Source organism: Centroberyx affinis, unplaced genomic scaffold (genome assembly GCF_046629955.1).
Source record: "Centroberyx affinis isolate AG114_WGS23_722 - 3 ecotype Tasmania unplaced genomic scaffold, CSIRO-AGI_Caff_v1 ptg000264l_1, whole genome shotgun sequence".
In the NCBI taxonomy this organism is placed as follows: domain Eukaryota; kingdom Metazoa; phylum Chordata; class Actinopteri; order Beryciformes; family Berycidae; genus Centroberyx; species Centroberyx affinis.
In genome coordinates, this window is record NW_027278945.1 from 202,138 (window position 1) to 225,287 (window position 23,150).

Genomic DNA, 23,150 nt, shown 5'->3' on the forward strand with positions numbered 1-23,150 from the left:
GGCGCACAGTGCTTTCATGAATGATTTATGCAACACGAGTAATAGTATATTCCCTGGAAAATGCATTTGGATTTTAAAACTCAAGTGGTGTTAGATCGTGAGTGCTTCACTCAAGAGTTTTCCATCAAGTCACCCCTGAAAGCCAGTCTTTTGGCTGTGTACTCACAAGCTTGTGTGTTTGAGATATAAACTACTGATTGAAATAATCTCTCAAGCTGTGAGCACTTACAATACCTCTTCCAAATTTGAACTACTGAGTTTTTAATGTAGAACACAGAATCCATATCTAAATGGGAAAAAAACACATCAGCATTCAGGATCAGTGTTCCCTCCATAGCTGTGCGAGTTAGCCTGGTGACCCACGTTTAATTATTTATCAGTATTTAGCATAAATTAAGTCGATATAAGCAGGTTTGTGTACGTTTTGGTGGAAAATGATATTAGATGTAAGAACATTGCCGTACAAGATTCAGTCAAAACTTCACATTAGCAGCAAGTTTCAGTACATTGGACAGCGACCCTCCCTGCAGGCACACAGTCCGTCCCATATGGACTCAACGGAGACAAATGATTCTTTATTGACTTGTTTTAATTAGTGGTGATGAATAGCGGCAACAGTAAAGCAGTGATAAGACGGTGTTACTGTAGCAGTAAAGCAGTTAAAAACAATCTGTGCGTCTGCCAGCAGAATGAAATTACTGCTGGAACCATGATTATTTTACAGCCCCCGCATCTCCTGGACTGCAGTTGACATTTTAACACAAGGGGGCATAACGAGAGAGAGCGAGAGAGAGAGAGAGAGAGAGAGAGAGAGAGAGAGAGAGAGAGAGAGATACACACACAACGGCTCCACATGTTTTAGGCCTGTGGGGATTTAGGCCTGTCACAAGGTCCGTCTTCCTTAATCCTAGGCATATACATTATATCCCAAGTTGGCAGCATTTGTCTGACTGGTCAAGTGGTCCTAAACATTTCACAATTTTGGCAAAGAACTGTTGAACTGTTAAGAACCACTTAATCAGAGAGACCCACACTTCTTCAGGGCGATTAGGAGTCTGTCCTCTAAGCCGCTGCTTCCACTAGTGAAAGAAAAACAGCAGCGATTTTTAGATTCTAAACTGGTCTGTTGGTGAAAGCACGAGTTAAAACATCATTGAATACAGATTTCAGACCCAAGGCCTATTACAGAATAGATCTACAGAACATGTACATCTCACCCAAACAGAGGTCATGACCTTTATATGCTTTTTTCAGAGCGTGCTGCTTACCTAAAGAGGTCCTGTCCTTGTGATGGTGCCTCCTCGTGTCATCCGTGCCTAGACTGAGTGACTGAAGAGCGCTCCAGCTCTTTATATAGTGTTTTAGGGGTAGGTTCATACAAGCCTCTCATTCAGGCAGGAATGAGGCCCATGCTGGTCCAACCGGATGAGCTGGGTTCCACCAGCCAGGAGCGCGACCGGGCAGCCGCCCTCGAGACAGAGATAGCAAATACCAGTCTGTGTAGGCTGACGAGTCACATGGACATATGCTTTTTAATGTTGTCTTCGTAGGGTTTTCTTCTGTAATAGTAGAATTTGTGCTGGTGGTTACACTCTGATTTATCACAGTTAAACAGTAAGAGCACACACGCAGAATGATGTCATCTTATAGGCCTGCATTTGGGACGGATGGGGCATTTCTCCTACTAAAGGCCTACTGCAGGCAATATGAATCCCATTATTATTCAGAACACATTTCTTTAGAGAATACGACGGGGGATCTTGGCACGCTAATCAAAATGACCTCTAACAATTGGGGAGAAGCGCACTAATTCATATGGATAACCGCATCACATGCAAATCACCCGGGGAGAACTTTCGCCGGGAGCAGTGCATGTACAGTTTCATGCGCGTTTCAGGCATGTTTACCATCCGTATCGATTACAGGAGACATTTCCTTGAAACTAGTGATTTATTTGTGTGCTTTTTCAACACATTTAGCACTGCTTACATCAACATTACAATCTCTAATGCAACACTGATGCTATGGCGACAGAAGAAACAGACCGCCGAATAACTTTAACATACACGCTCTAACACACATATACATACGCTTTTGCAATACAGCACTGAGGAACTACTAGAATCAACAGCATTGGAACCAGCAGGAAAAAATTCAAGTCATTTATATCTTTGTATATTATCAAAATATATCTGCACTTTACATATGTAATCAGAGAATAAAACAATAGGCTACTCCTTTATAGGTGATAATATACAAGAGTGAGAGAAAATGATCTGGATTGGAATGAACTGTCATTAAATTATGTCAAATGTAACATTCAGTGTTTATACAGAGCAGCAGAGTTTAACACCGATTACCAGTTGCACAACACCGACAAGACCAGCATTAGGCTATATGCGATCGCTTCGTCGTTTTGGAGGCAGGAGATTTCAGAAGAAGCTCCACACACACTCCAGAAGACAGAAACTATAGCAGAGTTTCAAGTGCTTCTCTGACTCGCATGATAGTCTGAATCTCACATTGCCACTTCTCCAGCTAGGAAAGCAGCATAGAAACAGGCTGGTTGAGTATGAACGGAAATTGCTGGGGGGTTTTTTTTGTAATTCACTGCCTCAGGGGCAGATGTATATTTCAACTCAAGTGGACAAGTGCTAGTGTTAGATATAATCTCAAATACATCCGACATCTCACTTTAAAAATAGTGAATAAATAAGACCTGGGAATCAACCCTGTACTTCCACTGATCATGAACATATTGCTATAGATACAGATAACAATGTAACATAGCTTTAAGAAGCATCTATGAAAAAAAAGAGATCCTCAACTCTTTTGGCATAAAACAAAGACCATCCCACACTGTTAAAGGACTAATGGAGGTTTTATCATCCACCTCAGGTTGCCTTCAATTCCCTGATTTGATGTCACATTATCGAGTGTTGTTAATATTCAGTATTAAAAACATTTGATTAAAACATTCAGTATGGTAAAATGTTTCCATATACATATCAGACTAGTGTGGTACAATGAAACATAAACATACATCTAGTGCTGCCCCTTCTAGGCACTGTGCATTGACATCACTGATTACTCAAGGTTGTGCTGTTCGGGGGTTTGGAAGGATAGGCAGAGTACAGTTCTATAACTATATGAGGCAAAACATACACAAACTATATGGCTTAAAGGAGTATGCAATTCTACAGGCTTATGCAGAAGTCCAAAGGGACTGTGAAGTGCAAGTGAAACAGCGGACGGCTTGATGAGGACGGCTTGAAGAGGACGGCTTGAAGAGGACGGCTTGGGAGGTAAAGGAGGAGGTGGAGGACGTGTCCTGTTGGCTCAGGCGGCGTCAGTTCAGCATCAGGTTCGGGGGGCAGTGAACTCAATCACTCCTCCGTTCTGAGACAAAGAGAAAGACAGGATTCAACTGGAGTGTTGGTGACTGAGGGGTGTTTGCTTTCAGCAGTCTTTACTACCAGCATGCATACATACACACACACACACACACACACACACACACACACACACACACACACACACACAGGGTTAGGCCTTCAGACTCAGCAGGTTGCACAGGTTTAGGATTTGCAGGCATTTTATGTAAAGCCATCGCAAGCTGATCAAATTCTATCTGATACATTTTCAACTAAAAACCAAAAAGTTTGAGGCATGGCTATGTACTTGTCACTTCTTAAAACACACTGTTATAGACATGCATTTATGTCATTTTTTTATGTTTTTCACTTCATTTTACAGATTTGTTTAAACTATTTCCTCCTTCGTGTTTCCTTTTTTTTATCTCCTTTTTTGTTTTACTATTCTTATTTAATGCCTTGTTGTGAAGCTGTAAATGCTGCTTTTAGAGAAGTGCTATATAAATAAAGTTTATTATTATTATACTAGTAAATACTAGAGAAATTATAATTATTAAAAATTATTAAATTATTCATTATTCAAAAATCATGATCACATTTTTGGTTTCGTTTCATTTTCTCAAAGGACAAACACTCTATGAGAAGGAACATAAGAAGTTGCAAAAAGGCATCAAACTCATTGATGCAGCAATTCTGTGAAAGCACCACACATCACCACACAGAAGAGAAGGGGAAATATGCCTGAGCTACACCACAGGGTGATGTAAACGGACACAGAGGGGAGTCAAAGCAGTCATGCCAGGGGGATCTCATGCTCAATATGGAAAACACACATATACAATGAATCTCATTTACCTCCTCATCATCACCATATTCATCATACTCATTAAAATCACCAAATATTGTCTGGAATTGAACATAAGTCACAGAATTACACCAATCTCAGTGTTGGACTAGCATGCATCTTGCTCAGGTTTAAGCAGTGGGTGTTTTGAGAGAATCAAATACAGGTACGTACTGTATATTGGAGCTAGAATGGAAAACAGCTGTTACCTGGGCTTTAGGGCTCATGAGCTGGCACAAAAATGTCACCACTTCCTTCTTACCAACAGCCTGGGCCTGGGACAGGTGAGGGATGAGAAAGAGACAGAATGAGAAGGAGTTTTACAGTAAGGGTTATTATTAGTTATTATTATTAAAGCGGAATGAGTCTCCCCAGAACTCACCACTCCTATTGCTGTCTGTCCGTCATAGCCTGGTTTATTAAGATCCGCTCCAGCTAGGCTCCATATCTCCAGGCCTTCCAGGTCACCACTGGCTGCCAGGCTAAAACACAGACACAAACAGGAGTGTTAATTACAGCAATAATAACACGATCACCTTAGTTGTACTTCAAGCAAATGGACAAAGTTTGATGGTTAGATGTTTGTGCTAAGATGCTTTTCAGAAACGTTTTGTTTGCTGTAACAAGTTGGCGTGTTCAGTTTTATCTCAACAGAGACACAAGCCATGCTTATCGTACATTGCAAAAGGTTTGTTTCTGAAACTGTACATATGAACTGTCTTGATCCATCTACATCAAAACATGATAAGGTGTCTCAACAAAGTAGAAGGGAGCCAGGCAATGTCTCCTATGGCTGTTGACACTGGAGATACTGAAGAGATCCAAAGCTATGCTGCCAGGGAGCATTCCTACAGTTTGTGCAAAACTGGGACAACTGGTCGCACCTGTGACAAGTATGTAGGATGGGTCACTATGCGTGGCTGAGCAACTGAGAATGTGTGCTTGTATATGTGTGCATTTGTTTATAGATATATACTGTATATATGTGTGTGTGCGTCTCACCTGCACAGTTCTGTGCCTGCTTCCTCCAACTCATCCCTGGAGAAGTGGGCTCCAGTCTTTCTCAGCAGCTTCACTACATCCTTGTGTCTGGGTTAGATAGAAAAAGAGATGGAGAAAATGTATCATGTAGTCATATTATTATCATTAAAACAGATAACGCAAAGCACATTCTCAATCATCAACTGACCATCTTTTATTAAGTTACTGTTGAGAGGCATGACTTAGAGAATATGATAGTCTTCAGTTCCAAACTTTTGAATTCTGAGTTGGGTTGACAGAGGTTGTGGCGGTGTGATTGTTGCTAGGCAAGTAGGGACAAGTTCCTTACGCCCCCACAATGAACCACCCACACAGGAGTCATATATAGTGGCATTTGCATTTTCTTTTTGCAAACAGGACAAATTCAGCACTATTCAGCACTGAGCAGTTGTGATTTAGGGTTTAAAAGTAAAAAAAAAAAAAAGTACTGAGCTTGGTAAGTAAGGTAACATAGGCTGATAAGTCTGTAGGCTGTGAACCACAGAAACAATTACAAGTCCTTAAAATACACTTCCTGTAGTGTCACCCTGCCAGTATCTCTCATCTGTGAAACTGGGAGCTGGCTGGTAGGACTGGTTCAGAGGACGCTCCCCTCTTTTGTTCGCTAAGACTACTTTCTCTGTGCTCTCTGCCATTCCTTATATGGGCACCGGGGTTGTAATGCCGAGAAATGTGGATGACACTGAAAGCGAGTCAAAAATGCGGACATCTTGAAAGCAATTCAAAATTCCAGTTCTAAAAGTTGTTCGATAAAAATAGATTTAAGAAGGACATAGCAAGCCAAGGTGTGTAAGGTAGGCAGTGTAGCGGCAGGCGTTAGTGCCTCAGTGCATCCCTCTCCCATCACAAAGACAACAAGCCCATACTTGTTGTGCCAACCGTTAAAAAGGACAACTGAGCCACTTGCCACGGCTCTGACACATACAACGTTTTCACCCTGAGGCTCGACATAGCACTAAAACAGAAACATTCAGCGTGAGTTTTCCCCGATAGACATTTAGAGCAATGTCAATGAATGACAAAATAAAACAAAAACAACTGATAAAAATAAACACTGCCTAAATTGTCAGATGACAATTAGCCTAATTAGCTTATAATTATTGTTTGGCCTCTAAACTCCATTACGAGTTGCTCTCCTGGTTTCAACCCCCCTCTGACAGCCGCTACTCCCCTCTTGTCATTTAACCAGAGCCAGATTTCCTACCATGCAGCAGCTCATTTAATGAACCCCCCTCTATAGCAGCTATTAACAACATATTTTCATTAAAGACTGGGCTGAAGATAAGGTATAAAAATGGTTGCTAATGGCCAAAGGGGGATTTTAAATGCCCCACTTGCAGCTTCCTGAATGGTACCATTACTCTGACACAGATGCACACAAACACATCAACCCTTATGGTTTATATTGAGGTGAGCCTTACCTAAAGCGCACAGCGTTGCATAGGGGTGTGTCCCCATAGCGATCTTTAGCATAGACTGTAGCCCCGTGACTCAATAGGTACTGCACCACTTTAAAGTGGCCCTCACAGGCAGCAATGTGTAGGGGTGTGCGTCCATCATAGTCGCCAAGACACAGGTTACTGCCCTGTGCAAGAGGAAAACATGACTGCATCAGTTATACTGTACTTACCTGGTGCTTAATAAACCATATATTTTCTATATTTTCTATGGCTTTTCAGCAACACTGTGCCCTGAAAGAAATGAAGAGTAGGTGGATTAACGAAAATCAAACTGACTGAAAAACCTAAAGATTATCCTTATGGTCAAAGTTCACCACAAAGGAGGGAAAATCTATTTATCTGGTATAGCAAGTGTGAACATGGCGAGTTTCACCTGCAAGCCATCTCCAGTATCTTGCAGGAATCAATGGCACACACTGCATTTACCGGTTCAACAAACAATGCTAGGGTTAGGAGACAGATACAATCACTGAGCTTCATGTCTGCTTTTAACCATTTAGCTTTTATAGATGCAAGTATACAACTTGAACTTTTCTTCTTTTTCAAGGTTAGACGAACTTTGTCTCATGAAGCAGAAATTATATGAAGTCAGAATGAAAATCAAATAGATACTAGCAACTGTATGTTCATTCACCCAGTGATTGTACGCCAGACAAGCCACATACAAGCATGTGACATACATGTACATGTGACTATTCTGGGGCGATGCTAGGCCTGCCTTACCAGTCTGGTCTCATGTTTTTGTTGTCAAAAATGTTGTCTGTGAACTTTGTACTGTCCTATGTGATATAAACAGGACTGCACTCTGTGTGCATTCCGTGTTTCTTATATAGTGACCCTGGCTGACGGTCAGTGTGACAGGGTCCACTTGGGTAGGTTGAACCTGCAAAACAACCCTGATCACGATAAACCAGGTCAAACGCTGGTCCGCCTGGTGTGAAAGTTCAGTTGAACACAGAAAGAAAACACATCTGCTTTTGATGATGATAATGTAAATTGCCTCCTACATGGGATGGTCCAGATCAGCAAACCATAATGATCCTGGGTCGTGAAAGCAGTATTACATGTTTGAACAAAACAATCAAAAACAGGTAATGATTATCTATTTATAGTGACAGATTTGATTGTTGCTCACCATTTCCCTTATGGCTTCTAAGGCCTCTAAGTCTCCGATCTTAGCAGCAGCACATGCCAGTGCGGGTGTCAGAGCGTCACGGACGGCTTCCAGCTCCTGTAGACACCATAGATTTTAATCATGAAAGTGCTTAGTGTAAAAAGCATTTGGATATGAACTGAATGAGCTTAGTTTTAAACAAGTTGGATTTTTATGACATTTCATGCAACAGTCTGGTCATGACAACCTTTTCAACAATGTCTGTACTTCTATGGGACCTAGAAGCTTTGTCAGATAAGGTAGTGTCTGATGAAAACCTGTTTGTCAGAAATCCTGCTAGCTGTGTCAGGGTGGCATAGTGTCACGCAGTCGCAGTATCGAAGTGTGTGCATGTCTTAGGTCTTAGCTGCTGGTGAGCTCACCTCCTTGCAGCTGATGCTGAGAGACTTGGCGATGACCTGGATGAAACGGCTGTCGCTCAGGGAGAGCGTGGCTCCCTCTACGTCAGCAACCATCTCACCTCGCAGATTCTGGCCCATCATCTGCACAGGGTCACACACACACACACATTTCACCTTTTCTTCAGTTTTCCTGTGTGACATTTCGTTTACGCCAACTCTGTGGTTATAGTGTTACTCTAAAAAAAAAGGTGTGTTTTTCTTCAGTTCTACAAGAAAGAAAGTGTTAAAATGATGCCACAGCTGAATGTAGAGACCCACCTTTTTCCTGGCCTCTAGATCGAGCTCTGTCCTGGCCAAGATGTAGGACAGCTTGGACAGGGCAGCCTCTGGGGTCATGTCACAGCCAGCTATCAGCCCTGCATCTATCAAAACCTGAGGAAGTCATAGGACAGAGTGATGGTTTAATTGATTCCTTCTGTCTACCCTGATCACAAGTTTGAGGTTCTTCTCAACTGACTAATCCCTCCAATACTTCGTAAATATCAAAAGTTAAGGAGGAAACGCAAGACTGACTACTGACCAAGTGGCATGGCCTACCTTGCCAGTGGCGTAAGACGTGGACACGGACCCCCTCAGACACTGGGTGCAGTTCATGATGATGACGCCGCGGTCAGTGGCCTTCTTCAACTCCTCCAGCAGGTCAGCGCGGTTATCAGGGGCGTTTCCGCTGCCGTACGTCTCCAGGACCACGCCCTCCATGGGCGGCTGCAGGAAAGCCCTCACCTGCACACAGATACAAACACAGTTTCAGACCTCAAACAGTGACATATTTTTGTTCATCTGAACTGGCTGCTCAACTGGCTGGGATCAAGAGCGAGGAATTAGTATTCTGTTATCTGCCCTTCTAACCACCACCACCCTCCTATACCCACGCGTGATCCCAACCGCTCCCCTAAAAGCCCATCTGGTGCCGTCTATGCAACCAGTCTCTCAGTCACTGGTTGACTGGCACTGGGAGACCCTATACCACATCAGTAACCCTGGCATCTGGAGAGGAGATGGCTGAAATGGCTGAAATGGCAGGAAGGCGAGAACCATTAATTTTAAGATGTTAGCAGGCATAATGTCACTAGGCAAGAATAGGGCTCTTAACATAAAATGCAAGAGAAGAGGTGACATTAAAACTGCCAGGTTCAACCAATATTTTTTGATGTGATAAGCAGATCAAATTTGGATCAAGCCTCTCACTGTCAAGAAATTTTTGACACAAATTACCAAAGAAGCCGTCATATGGCAGAGACAGTGGGCACATGAGAGCCTGGTGCCTAATCAAAACTGTGCCTCATAAACGCAGCTAGAAGGTCTTGATAGCCAACCTGGGCAGTGAGAGCAGATTGAGACAGTAAAGCCACCCTCCCTACAGCCTCTTGAGGGGGAGGTGCAGCTAAATGTTAGAGTATCTATGCCAATCCCCGGTCTTTACAGGGTGATTGGTCATGGCCCATAACCCCATCTCATTTTTCTCTGGGCTAAGCTTTGTTGGCAACTTAGAACATGAACTGGAAAGAAATGGAATACAGGTAACAGTGCTGTTAGATAACAACAAGGCTGACTATAATCTATTCCAGTTAGAGAAAAATAACTGTTTTTCTAAACTACAATGCCTTGAATTAGATTCTGATAAAAAAAAAAAAAGCTAGCTCATAACATCATAGTTGAGATACATTTTTGCACCAGCATTACTATTCCTCTCCTCCATGTATGTATGTATGCATGTATATATATATGTGTGTGCGCGTGTGTGTGTGTGTGTGTGTGTGTGTGTGTGTGTGTGTGTGTGTGTGAGACACTGCTCTGTTCATGACACCAGTGCCATATTATTACTGGAAAATAAATAGTAATGTCTATTTAAGATCATCTTGTAGACCTCTCTCCCTTATCCCTCTTCCACACATGTGGTTTCTCCCTCCCCCTCCTTTCCCCATGTTGTTCAATGACAGCGACAAAACAAGAAGACTTGTAAATATCAGGGACAGACATGCATAATTGCATTACGAGATTAGCCTATGATAATAAAATGCCATCAACTGGTAATTTATGTTTTTTTCAAAAGCAAACCACACAATCTAAGGTTTTATTTTTATTCTGCTGTTTTCGTCAAGACATGTTTGATTCTTGCTTTCCTTCATAATAAGCCAAGAATGAATAAATTAATCAACAAATATACTAATCATCAATCTAGTCATAATTATCCAGAAATAATGGAATGCAATCAGATTGCAATTTTGGGATTGAGTGAAACTTTGGCATTTATGCAAATAATTATAATGGACAGGTAATCAGTGATCTGTAATGGAACAGGTTTATTTTATAATAATAATAATAATTGATTACATTTATTTAGCGCTTTTCTAGGTACTCAAAGCGCTTCACATATCGTAGGGGGGGGTCTCAACTCATCCACCACCGATGTGTAGCACCCACCTGGGTGCTGCATGGCTGCCAGTTTGCACCAGAACGCTCACCACACATCAGCTATCACAGTGGAGAGTAGAGGACTGAAAGAGCCAATTTTGCCATTTTTATTAGATAGCTTCAAGTGGAGAGAGACAAGACTGGGAGAGAGAGGAGGATGACTACATGACATAGGTCCTGGGCCTGATTTGAACCCAGAACGTTGTAGTTACATGGTATGCGCCTTAGACAACTGAGCCACCAGGACGCCCTGGGATAAATTTGTAATGTTTCTGATCCCGCACAGGACCAGGTCCCTGCTTATGCGGACCACCAACAATCTTGGCTCATTAGTCAAGACGTGTGTGATAGGCATCAAACTATGAGCTGTTGAATATTACCTCAAATTAAAAAAATATATTTTGTAGTTTTTTCAACTAAGGACCCAGGAGAACAAGAAGTACAACTTCTGGACTCTTGGTGAGTATGACGGAGGGAGAATAAACATTGCTAGTCCAGTTTAAGAGCTGTAACTCCAGCATATCATCAACTATTCTCTGGTAGGGAGAATGCAGTCATGGCATGCAAGCGGAGAGTCAATTCACATGCCATATTGCATCACCCTCTCTCAAGGGAGCGACTTACAGTAGCAGCAGTGATGCCTGGGAACAGCCTGAGCAGGCCCACATTCCGGTTCAGCTCAGTGTTGACATGGAACCTTGCTGTGGTGTTGGCCCTCCACACTGTGTCCCAATTGACTGAGGGGAAGATGGAGAGAACAGATCAATAAAGACCACCCCCCTCTTCTGGACATCTGATGAAACTGGCTACAACAGAGATTTATTTGCCACATAACAACATGACAGACCCATTACAGCCCTTGATTACTTTTAATATCCACTTCAGCGTTGGCCAGAGGAGCCAAGTTAGGAGAGCAGAAGGCGTTGAAACTTCCAGAATCCACCTTGGTCACACGATTGCCCCTGTAGAGTTTGTTGTGGAAATACAGGCACACCTGAATGCAGAGAGATACAGGACAGTGTTTTATTCAATGCACAAACCTTTGCTGTACTGCAAAGAGAAAATCCCTTCAACACTGCAGGACTAAAGATATATGGAAACTTAAGTACCCTGATCTAAATATGACATGGTTTTAACCAGGCCCATTACAGTACAGCAGTCAATAAAACCATATCAGTGTGTCCTTATCAACTGAGGCAGCCTTCATCAACGTGAGGCAGTATAATAGATGCAATACAAACATAGTTTTACTACGCATACATCTTACAGACACAGACACAACTTTTCTTCCTGTTTCTGGTAATTGTTGTTCGGTATTGCGAAACACATCTCGCTGTCGTTTAGTAAGTGTTCTCGTCAGACAAGTAGTTTAGGGCGGCTTTTGTTGCGTTTTTGCATGCAAACAATGCTCATTCTCACACCTGTCTATCTAGAGCATGGCATATTCTCTGCTGTCTCAAAACATGAACAATACATAGGATAACACTTCATCTTTATCATTCCCAAAAAAACTAGTGATAAGGCAAAACTAACAAAAGAAATTCACTGCTGGGAATCATCTAGTTTCACATTCATCCTTTTCCTCTTTCATTCATAAATTAAACAGCTCATAATTCCCCCGTCTTTAAGATCAGTGAAGTACGACCCAATCCAATGACATGTAGACGAGCAGCTTTTCAGTTGCCATGCCCATTCACTCACCTCAGGAATGACAAATTGTCCAGCAATCAGCAGCGCCCCCAGCAGGTTGTCTCGGCCATCGTTCCTCATCTCATAGATTGGCACCTGAACACAGGCCGTATCTTATCTTTAGAGGACAGTAAACACTTAAAGTGCCATAGAGGTGTTTTATTGGTTAGAGCTATGAAGATAGCAGCTCTTACCTGTGAGCCGGTGAGAATGACTGGTTTGCCCAGGTGTTCACACATGAAGGACAGGGCCGAGGCTGTGTAAGCCATGGTGTCTGTGCCATGGAGGATCACAAAACCATCATAGTTCTCATAGTTTTTCTGCAGCCAGACAACAAATGAAGATTGCACATTGTGGATCATTTCAGATAGTGATCTGTTTATTCTCACTCAAATGATTTTCTGTATACTGTAGTATTATATGCATACTGAGAAAATGTGAATACTTGTTTGATTAATTGATTGATGACTAGCTTAAAAAAAAAACATAACTTATGTGCTGCATATCAATTTTATGGTTATGGAGTGAATCTAAAACCTAAAAATGAAATGAATATGGCAGCAATTACCTCAATGTCCTTTCCAATTCTACCCCAGTCTTCTGTAGTCATATTGCAAGAGTCCAGCAAGGGGCAATACTCTAAAACTGAGTAGACTATCCTCTTATTGTCTTTATTCAGCCTGGATAAGAAACAAGTTATCTATGAGTTTCAATCATCATATACAAAAACCCACAAGTAATTAAATGGCTTTAGTCATAGCAGGTGCAGATGTTCACTCCAAGACACACTGACAACACATGGTTAAACAGGAAATTAGTTTCAGGTTATTATTGCGTTCTTTGTCTTGGTTGTGTTTACTTAACAGAGTTGGACCAAGTTATGTTTAAATTAGAGAAGTGAGTACAAAGAAGGGTAGGGGAATGCTAAAAACCAAGCCGACTTTATGAAGCGAGACAAAGTCTATTTAGCTGGGCCTTCTGTCTCAGCAGCAGGGTGCCAAAACCTGTTTCAAAGCACAGAGAGAGAATTATGGAGGTGCGATGAAGGAGGGGCATGGCTGGCACATGTTAGGGAGAGAGAGCAGCACTTTAAAGTTGAGCATTTTCCCTTTCCTCGGGGTAAGGCCCTACTGTTCTCTTAGGCTTTACCATTGTGTATTGTAAATACAGGCAAAGCTGAGGGACAGAAGGTGGCCGATTTGTTCTTGAGGATTGCTTGAGGGTTGTTTGGCCTACAGTAGACCTTTGTGTCCTAATAAAAGACAGGTCATTTCAGGTTAAGGCAAAAACCCATGTTTCTTTTTCCATCCCAATTATAAGAGGACAGCTCAGGCTTGCTTCACATGTATACATATTTATGCCTCTTCTAAGTGGAGTTTATGTCAGGCGTCCTGTGATCCCACCTGCGACACTCCGAATAAGGAAGCGTGCCCGGCTAAGCAGCTGTGAAAAGATTTTCCTTTTAATCTCCCTTTTAAAGAAACGGGGTGGGACACAGCAGCCCCCCACATTACCATAGGGCAGCCTCTTAACACGGAGATGGGCTGAATGGAACAGCAGGGGGAAGAACAGGCGAGCCCCAGTCCATCTAACCAGGGGCCTACAGACACTCTTCCAATTAGCCCTAAGTCCACACTCAACCCTAGAACATATGTTGTTGATAATCTTAAAGCCAAAGTGCCACAAGAAACAATATTCAAATCACCAATTATTCATCTATCTGGCGGTGTAGCCTCAAGTATAGCGAGGCTGTACATTAGCATACCAGCGCTAAGATGCCTCATAGCCTGCTAATAATGAAAGGAGGAGTGGTGTTTATGTGTGTGTGTGTGTGTGTGTGTGTGTGTTGGGAGGGGGGAGGGGGGGACTTAAGAACTGGGATAAGAAGGTTGGAAGGTGGGGGCAAACGGCCTTGCGGCTTGCCTCTCAACATCACATGAATAAAGCTTTTCAATAAATCAATAAACTAATTCCCTCCTCAGAAGTAAGTATTCAACATAGGCTTGGCAATTGCATACTATCAACAGCAGACCCATTAGACTTGCATATGAGACTATTTCAGTTGATGTTAACATTGTATAAACTCAATGCTGAGCAAATATTAAATAGGTAAATCATGCTGAACACAGCAGAAATCAAAAACAAGCAAGTAAATAAAAAGAACACGCACACTTGTAAAATTAATTAATTATGATTTATATAATTATTAATATTAAGTTTGTGAAGGTTCAATATTAGTATAAATAAACTGGTTAGGGTTAGGGTTCCTAAAAATCAAGACATTTAGCAAGTAGATAATTAACAAAAAGGGAGATGAACACTAAATCGGTAAATCTAGAAAGGTTATCTTATCTTTATCTTTACCCTACACCCCAGCACACCCTCCCCCCCCTGGACCTGAGGTTTTCACAGTGGTAGTCAGGGTGGAGGGGTAGGGGGGCTGGGCGCTGTGGGTCTGCATGAAGATTAAGTTCCAGGCAGGAGACTGTTGAGAGAGGTTTGACCAAGGGAGTCTTTGCCCTGGACTCAGCCTCCATCTTGAGGGATGCTGACCTGACCAGGATCCTGGTCACAAGGAGGTCCTCTCACTGCTCCATAACACATGCACCAGGAGACTAGACTAGCATGGATCAAACACGCTAGAGGGTAGATTCGCCTTTCTTTCGCCAGGAGGGCAACAGCAACTCCTCGCAAACTAAACCTCCTTGACGCAAAAGCGATGCAGATGCAAATGTTCTAGAAACATTAGGTCATCTATTAAGGCTAGTCATCTGCCAGACATTAAAAGCAGCTGGCTCCCCGGTCACAGAGGTGAGGTGAGCAGAAGCAGAGTAACACACATTGGACCCATAAACGGTCCAGGCAACCTGCAGCTCTGTGCTCCTGTATCCCTCCCTGGCAATTCCTCCTATTGCCAAAGGCCACATCAGCAAGTGTTTCCTGCCAGGCAAGCACTCCCTTACATTTGGTGGGAAGGAAAGCACAGACATCAAACCACTCTCAAGCACAGTGCAGGCACACAGTATGCGACCAGTACTACAGGACCCGTGAAATAGCCGGTCAGCATGGCGCGTCGGCTTCCTGTCGAGGCAACACAAGCAGTTTAGAGTCATAAATTCTGTTGACACTCTTGGGAGAACAGTGAGGGGTTTTGATTCAATCTCTGCTTTTTGAAATATGAAGTGTAGCTTGCGCTGCATCATGACCATAATACCAATTGCAGTCTTGGGTATAAACTAATATTCATAACAATAAAGTGTGTTGCTCATCAATTCTAACATGATTTAGTCTATACAACCAACACCCTGCCTTGCACAAAGTTCTGAAAAGCACATCTATGATTTCACTATCTTCACGATGGACTGCACATAGGAATTTATATCACTATTAAATCCATCTCAAACACAGGGGTATCCCTCGATTGACTAACGCAGCCATATAATAACTTTAGATTAGACCAATTGTAAAATCTTGGTTACTGGGAAGACAAGTAGTCTAGTAAATCTAGTGGAATGTGGTAGGGTTTCTCATTATTAATTATTTGGGTGTTGGGTATTATTTTATTTCTTTGAATTACGTACACCACTGCAACGCTACATGCACAGTGAAAGAATGGAGGATTAAGAATGGATCTATCACATGTCAACCTTATAAGTCCAATTTCAGTGATTTGGATTTTGTATTTAAAGTGATATTTTCATTTGGTGTAAGACTGATCCTCATGCAAGTTCCTGAGTGTTCAACCACCAACACTAAGCCTATAAGTCTACCTCAAAACCAACTAAATCAAATTATCCAAAATAGTATAAGTTTTTGTTTCAAGAAGTTCATTTTGGAGCCATTATAGCTGAGGTTCAGAAGCAGGACCACACTTCAACTCCACCTCTTCCTGTCATTTACCTTTATAAGCCGACCTGCCCTTCATACCTGCCTGCTCTCGTCCTGCTGTGCCCCTCCCTCCCTCCCTCCCTCCCTCTCTTGTTGTTCTCTCTCTTCTCTCTCGCAGAGTTCCCATGGGGGGGCCATCGTGCCTGGGAGCTAAAGCGGATCCTTCACCAACACCTTCCTCAAACTGTAGACTGTAAACTCAGACGTCATCACACTTCACCAAGATATTCCAACTTTGCCATCGTAATCATATTCAGTGTCATAAAACATCCTAAAACGACATTCAGTTGATGATGTGGTCCTTGGCTCCTGAATGCCTATTTGCAATTGTTAATAAGTCATGTTGGAGGTTGACAGCTAATGAAGTTGCAAAAGGCAGGTGTACCAAAACTGAAAATTTAAAATAATATCAAAAATCAATATTATTTGAAATATCACTTAAATATTCTGAAAATTTGCACTCATCTATGTTGAGCAAAGCTCATGATCCTAGCTGCTGGGAAACCCATTTGAAACGCATTGTTTAATTTTAAAAACTTATGGCCATGGCTCTGAAAAATAAGGTTGACTTTCTCAATTTGTGTAAACCTGACTTGTAGGAATTATAAGGTTTTCAACAGACAGACATCAAATACAAAAAAGACTTGAAGTATAACTTACGGCAGGACCAGGGTGTTTTCAGGTGGGTCATAGTAATCATACAGGCAGGTCTGCTGGGCATACTGCTCATCATGGAGGATAGGCAGCTTGCGCAGGCTCTTCACAAAAGCATTGGCTTTTGGGGCAAGGACTGTGGGAGACAGTAACAGTAAAGAGGGACCACTGTGAGATTTTCTTGCTTACTATATCACTACAATCACTGGATGAATATTATATTTTCTTAATGTGGCAAGGTTCAAGTTGGGTCACTCCCCCATTAATGTGATGAATTAGTTGAAGGCAATGGGTTAAGTGCTGCGCTGTGGGGCAAAGGGAAGTCTGCTGCAGAGTTGTCTCTGCTGAGGTGAATTAACCATACCGGTGGTGTGTAAGGTTATGCTTTTAAATAAAAAGTTAAAATTTAATTCAGTAATTAAAGTTTTGAGGGATTTACTGCTAATCTATGTTCAAATTTTAATGTATAGGTGCAAAAAAGGTCCCGGGCGGATTCAAATCCAGGATGTTGCCGTTTCATGCTATGTGCTACACCACTGAGACACTACTTATTTTAAACAAATTAATGTTCAAATGTATAGTGATTTTTTTCCCAAAGCCAGCACAGGTCTAATTCATTCCTTGGTGTATTTGTGACAGTGAATTCAGTAGCTTGTATTCACCTAGACCTTGGTCCACTTTTACTTTCTGTGAAGAACCAAAGATTACCTGTGCCAAGGGTTGCCTTTTCCTTGTAAAATAAAATACACTAAAGCAGAATTTAGAGTGTGGAGTGTCTATTATTCCTGTGCAACATTAATCAATGAAGACTTGAGAGAATAAGGGGGGAAGTACCATCATTTCACCACCACGTCAGTCTCATACTGAACCCTAGTGGTAAACTTAAAGATGGCATTGTGGCAGACTGAAAAAATCCTTTCAACTTACACACACCGCCGTTTTATTAGGTACACCTGCTGGTTAATGCAAATAGCCTGCAACTCCAAACAGTAAATCATGTGGCAGCAACTCAGTATAGACATGGTAAAGTGGTTTAGAATTTTGTTCAACCAAACATTAGAATGGCCAAGACGCGTGATCTAGGCCTAATCGACATGGACCGTGGTCTAACTGTTGGTGCCAGACGTGGTGGTTCCAGCATCTCAGAAACAGCTGCCCTCCTGGGATTGTCACACACTAACCTCTCTAGAGTTTACAGAGAATGGTGTGATAAACCAAAAACATCCAGCTGATTCAATCAAATTTTCAGCTGGTAACTCCATGCATGAAAGCATATAATCAGGCGAGGCATTACTTTCAGCCTCATTTGCCAGACGTGACAAATGTCTAGCTATCATTTGCCTGTATCGAGCCATCAATCATCTGTACTAGTTAGCTAGCTAGCTAGTTTCGTATGTAAACATTATAGGCTAGACAGTGAGCGTCCTGGTGGGTCAGTGGTCTGGGACGCGCGCCATGTGATTGCGACGTCCTGGGCTCAGGTCTGGCCAGGGACCTTTGTCGCATGTCATCCCCTCTCTCTCTCCCCACTCTTTCCTGTCTCTCTTCACTATAGACTGTCAAATAAAGGCAAAAATGCTAAAAAAATATCTTTTAAAAAAAAAAGAAACAATATAAACAGTGAGAGAGCAAGGCAAAGACAATCAGTCTAAGCACTCAGGCACTGATCAACCAATCGTGAGTCTTTTACTCTGTTGATACTTCTTATTCAAGAATACATTATTTAGAACTGATACCAATCAAAATGTTTAGATCTTGCTAGAGAAATGCTCATATGAAATTGAAATATCTGAATATCTTGTTTGCACACGATAATATGGATTAATATGGTCATTTATGCTTTATTGTAGCTACTGCTAGTGCTTTAACTTTGAAAAAGGGCTTCTGTTGAAAAATATTTTCCAGATGTTTGTAACAATGTCAGAAGAGCTTAGTGAAGTAGTTTGGGGCCAAATTGTTCTCCTGAGTGCTTAAAAACTATCCTTGCGCAAAATTGCAGCTACATTGAAAGTTTCTACGGGCACAGTACAACACATTTTCATCCAAAGCAAGACACACCACACCATCTGAAGGCCAGTATATCAAGCAAACATGCTGACGAGCCAAAACAGCATCTTCATCCAAGATACAAAACCAACTGAACAAAGAAAGCCCTACTCCAGATTACAGGTCAGAAGACGATTTGGAAGATGCTACTCTCCCAATAAGGCCGCAGTTTGCCAACCACCTCTTCAATGACAAAACAAGTCCTGACATTTAGCATTGGCCAAACAATACCACAATTTCACTGTTCAAGACTAGAAGACAGTCTTGTTTACAGATGAACCAAAGTTTGAACTTTACAGTTGTAATGGGAGAGCTTATGTGAGGAGACGGCCACATGAGAGTGCACTTACCGAAAAAATAGAATACTTACGTGTCAAAAAAGTAGCAAGGGAGGTAGATCATTGAGCCACAAAATGATCATTCATTTATCCTGGAAATTACCGGGCCAAACTAAGCTGTATCACAGTTATTGAAATATGACCTAACATTTGCCGGAAGACCTTAACTTTGCATGGCTAAGGGTTATGTTGACAAGGGCATTTCTCTCCCTTTACTTTTCTCAACAAGATCTTCTCACCATGGATCCTAAATTTAGGTTGTTTGATGTCTGTGTTCCAGGGCCAGTGCTCATATGCCTCTCAGCTGCCAACATATCATCTCTCATTTAAACTAGTCATGAAGAATTTTCCAGTGGTCCACAAAGTGTGACTCGGTCACGGTCTTCACAGCTCTGTTAACATCTGAGGACAGTTCGCTGTGCCCGGTCTAATAGTCTGCTATTTTACTTGTTATTGGTTAGAAAAGTAGTCTACTTCATGTGGGCTTGGGTGTAAAGATCTGAGCTGTCAGACACAGAACAACCAATGGTGGGCTTATTTCTATGGAGGACCAGGTCTGCCATATCAATAAATAAATAAATAAATCAACAATTAAATTTAAAACCCAATGAAAAAAAGGAAAGAAATGAATAGATAAATGCAGAAATCAAATAAGGTGACCTACTTTACTGCAGTTCGATTTCATTTACCTTGGGTCCAGAAGTCTGAGTCCACTATCAATAACTGTTGTTTCATCGTTTATCAAAAACGAATACAAATTTTTAGTCAAATGATATTTCTTAAACAATATTACATAATTTTTCACTATAGGCTACAAGTAAAAAAAAAGTTTGTTAGTATTTACTAAGTCAAAATTTCTCAGTATTTGATATCTCCACCATCCGCCTTAATCACAGCTTGCACTCTGTCTGGTATCAATTCTACAAGTCTTTGCAGAATTTGAGAATCCATATTTTTCCAGCACTCTTTTAGAGCATCCCAGTGAGTGTGTTGTGATGTTACGGTATGTTTCTCCTTTTCCCTTTTCAAATATTCCCCAAGATGTTCCATGGGGTTGAGGTCTGGTGACTGTGGAGGGAAAGCCACGCAAGTCAGCACTCCTTGCTCTTCTTTGCTCTTCAAATAGGCCTGGCATAATTTCAATGCATGTTTAGGGTCTACTTTAAGCCAGAAGGGATGGCATGCCTCTGCAGAATAGAGTGGAAATTTTGCTTGGTCGATGTGTAGTTGATCTTGTGCAAGTCATCAACTCCGGAACAGGAGAAACATCCCCACAACTGAATATTTCCAGCACCATGTTTGACTGTAGGTTTTATGCACTGTTTCATTAAGAATGACTGGCTAGGCAGTCTTTGGATTCAAATAAATTAAGGGTGCAGGCTTGTGTGAAGACAACAAAATATGGGTTTCATCCGAATTGGCAGACATCATGATGCGTTTGCATATAATGGGCCAACACATTATATTCAGTCAGGTGTGAGTATGCCAGCTCTAGGCAATGTCAACAGCTCCAGAGAATACAATAACAATAACCTTTATTTACGTAGCACTCATCAAAACAGTGTTACTTTACGAGATTAATAAAAATGTAAGAAATAAATACAAACGTGAACAATAAATAAGATAATCTCTTACAATGCAGATGTGAAAGTTTGTTGGACGGCCTTGGAGAATGCTTGTCGTTTTACGCAGCACCTGAAGCTGGAAGGACCTTTGTATGTTATTGCACCCCACAGCATTTGTTGTTATGCCCCAGATGTTATCTAATACCTGCACTTCAACTAGTTATTCATTGAGAGAATCAGCTGTGTCATACTGTTGCTGTTCTGTGGAAACTGCATCATATTTGTGCACTCCTCTACAGCAAGTGTAGTCTATGAGTCTACCTCAGGGGTTCCCAAACTTTTTCATGGCAAGGATCCCCAAATATACATGCTTTAGCCCCAGGGACCCCCATCTGAGAATAGCTTTAAAAATAGGCTTAATAATAATAATAATAATGATTAACTTTATTTATAGAGCACCTTTCATACAAATGATGCAGTTCAAAGTGCTTTACAATAAAAAATAAAATGCTTGATATTAAAAGAAATAGACAAATTGAAAACATACAAATTATAACAAGAGCAAATGGAAAAGATTAGCAATAAATAAATCTGTAGATGGTAAAAGGGACAGTAAAAACAGAAACTGGTAAGAACGATATAATATGTAAAAAAAAAAATAATAAAAAAGTAAAAATAGAATGACTTCAATTAAAAGCCAAGTTAAATAAATACGTTTCCAGCTGTCGTTTAAAAATGTTCACAGTTTAGTTTTATTAACTGTCTCTCCTGTAGGTGGAGAGAGAGTTACCTCAGAATAGTCATTCTTATTCATTCATTTGGGACGTCTCTGACAGTCCTCCCAAATGTCTTGCTCATTCATATAGGGTGAAGTTTAACTAATCCCTAGGTCAACTTATTTTATGTTAGGATGCAGCTGACTTGTGCTAGTTTATTACATAGAGTCGGTTTGCTGTTCTGTATTGCAGTACTATGCAAACGTAGCTGTATTTAGCCCGTTCACATAGCCTAGCTTCAAATTGCCGACAAATTTAACGACTGCGTGTAATGCTATTTGAGGGTTATGTACGTGGGAGACAGGATTAACCCGATGCCACATGTTCACTGTGACATGACAACACTCACTGTGCTAACAACTAGCTAGCTGCCACACCACAGTCGCCCTTGCGCGCAGATGGGAAAAAGTAAAAGTAGCAAAATAATTAATATCTACCGTTGTCATGAAGTGTCATTCCAATGGTTCCTCCTGTGTTGATAACCAGGACTCGTGCCTCGCCACAAGGGGATATGATGGGTTCAAAGGACTCAGACAGGTTACTGCAGCTCGACAACTGTCTCCTTCGGGCTTGAAACGTAACATTTCCACGGTTGAGACTAGTTTGCGAATGAAAAACATCCGTCTGATCAAAGTGGTTCAACTTCGGTTGAGACAGAGCCCGGGCGAGGGATGTCATGTTGTCTGACACCGAGGAGGGACTGGAGATAGACCTCTTCCCTTCCGCCATGATTACAACTCAGCCGGGGCTGCCGCTATGTAAGTGCTCAAAACAACACAGTGCTCTTAAAGGGCTACGAGCACTGAGACCACTGACTCTTGGCTACTTACGACCACCCAGACCCAGAGCAGTATGATGAAACCTGGTTGAAACTTGCAGGCACCTGTAACAATAACACAAATGAGTGCGTTTTCATGGGTATGATGATGATGCAATATGTAGGAGACGTTGACAGTGACGGTATTCCGCGCAGTACATTCGTGCCTCTGGTGCCTCCCCAGTAAACACGCGCGTCGGACAGTCTCCCGTACAGCGCTACCCCCTGTTGTAGTATCGTATTTAAGCCGCCAGGTGTCATCTGGGCACAAAGACACTGTTTACTGCAGGCAGGCTCGCTGTACAAATGTGTTTCCCGTGGACGCTTGTCATGTTCAGTGGTCAAAAAAAATATAACCTCATAAAGTGTTTTCTGTACACGCTATTTCCAAACGTCAAAAACAAAATTCTAGATCTCCAAATATAAGATGGATTGTAAAAATGGGTTAATGTTTATTAGTAATTTAGTTTATTAGTCCTGAATTTCTAATTAATAAAGTGCTATCCTATCCTAATAAAAAAATCTAAACAATCTAAACAGTTCATGACTTATGACATTTTACCAGCACTTGCCAGCAAGGAACAGAGGATACAATTGTTCAACCCTGTAATTTCATCACATTGACAAAAAGCTACTAAAAATCCAGAGCACTGTAAATAAAGTTTGTT

The 23,150-nt window shown here is 41.6% G+C and overlaps 1 protein-coding gene across 3 annotated transcripts; it reads right to left on the bottom strand.

Moving 5' to 3' along the window:
- Window positions 1–1,940: 1,940 nt before the first annotated feature.
- Window positions 1,941–22,585, bottom strand: aspg (asparaginase homolog (S. cerevisiae)). Of its 3 annotated transcripts, XM_071546622.1 has the most exons (18): window positions 22,103–22,585; window positions 16,947–17,076; window positions 15,444–15,479; window positions 12,967–13,078; window positions 12,593–12,718; window positions 12,411–12,494; window positions 11,577–11,703; window positions 11,334–11,446; window positions 8,832–9,017; window positions 8,553–8,666; window positions 8,256–8,375; window positions 7,855–7,950; window positions 6,681–6,844; window positions 5,221–5,307; window positions 4,601–4,700; window positions 4,428–4,493; window positions 4,230–4,280; window positions 1,941–3,399 (listed from the first exon to the last, which is right to left on the bottom strand). In XM_071546622.1, the coding sequence occupies exons 1-18, from the start codon at window positions 22,392–22,394 to the stop codon at window positions 3,361–3,363; spliced, it is 2,043 nt and encodes a 680-aa protein (XP_071402723.1). In that variant the 5' UTR covers window positions 22,395–22,585; the 3' UTR covers window positions 1,941–3,360. The 3 variants fall into 3 exon arrangements, with proteins under 3 accessions (XP_071402723.1, XP_071402732.1, XP_071402739.1); XM_071546631.1 differs by lacking the exon at window positions 15,444–15,479; XM_071546638.1 differs by lacking the exon at window positions 4,230–4,280.
- Between the last annotated feature and the right edge of the window lie 565 nt (window positions 22,586–23,150).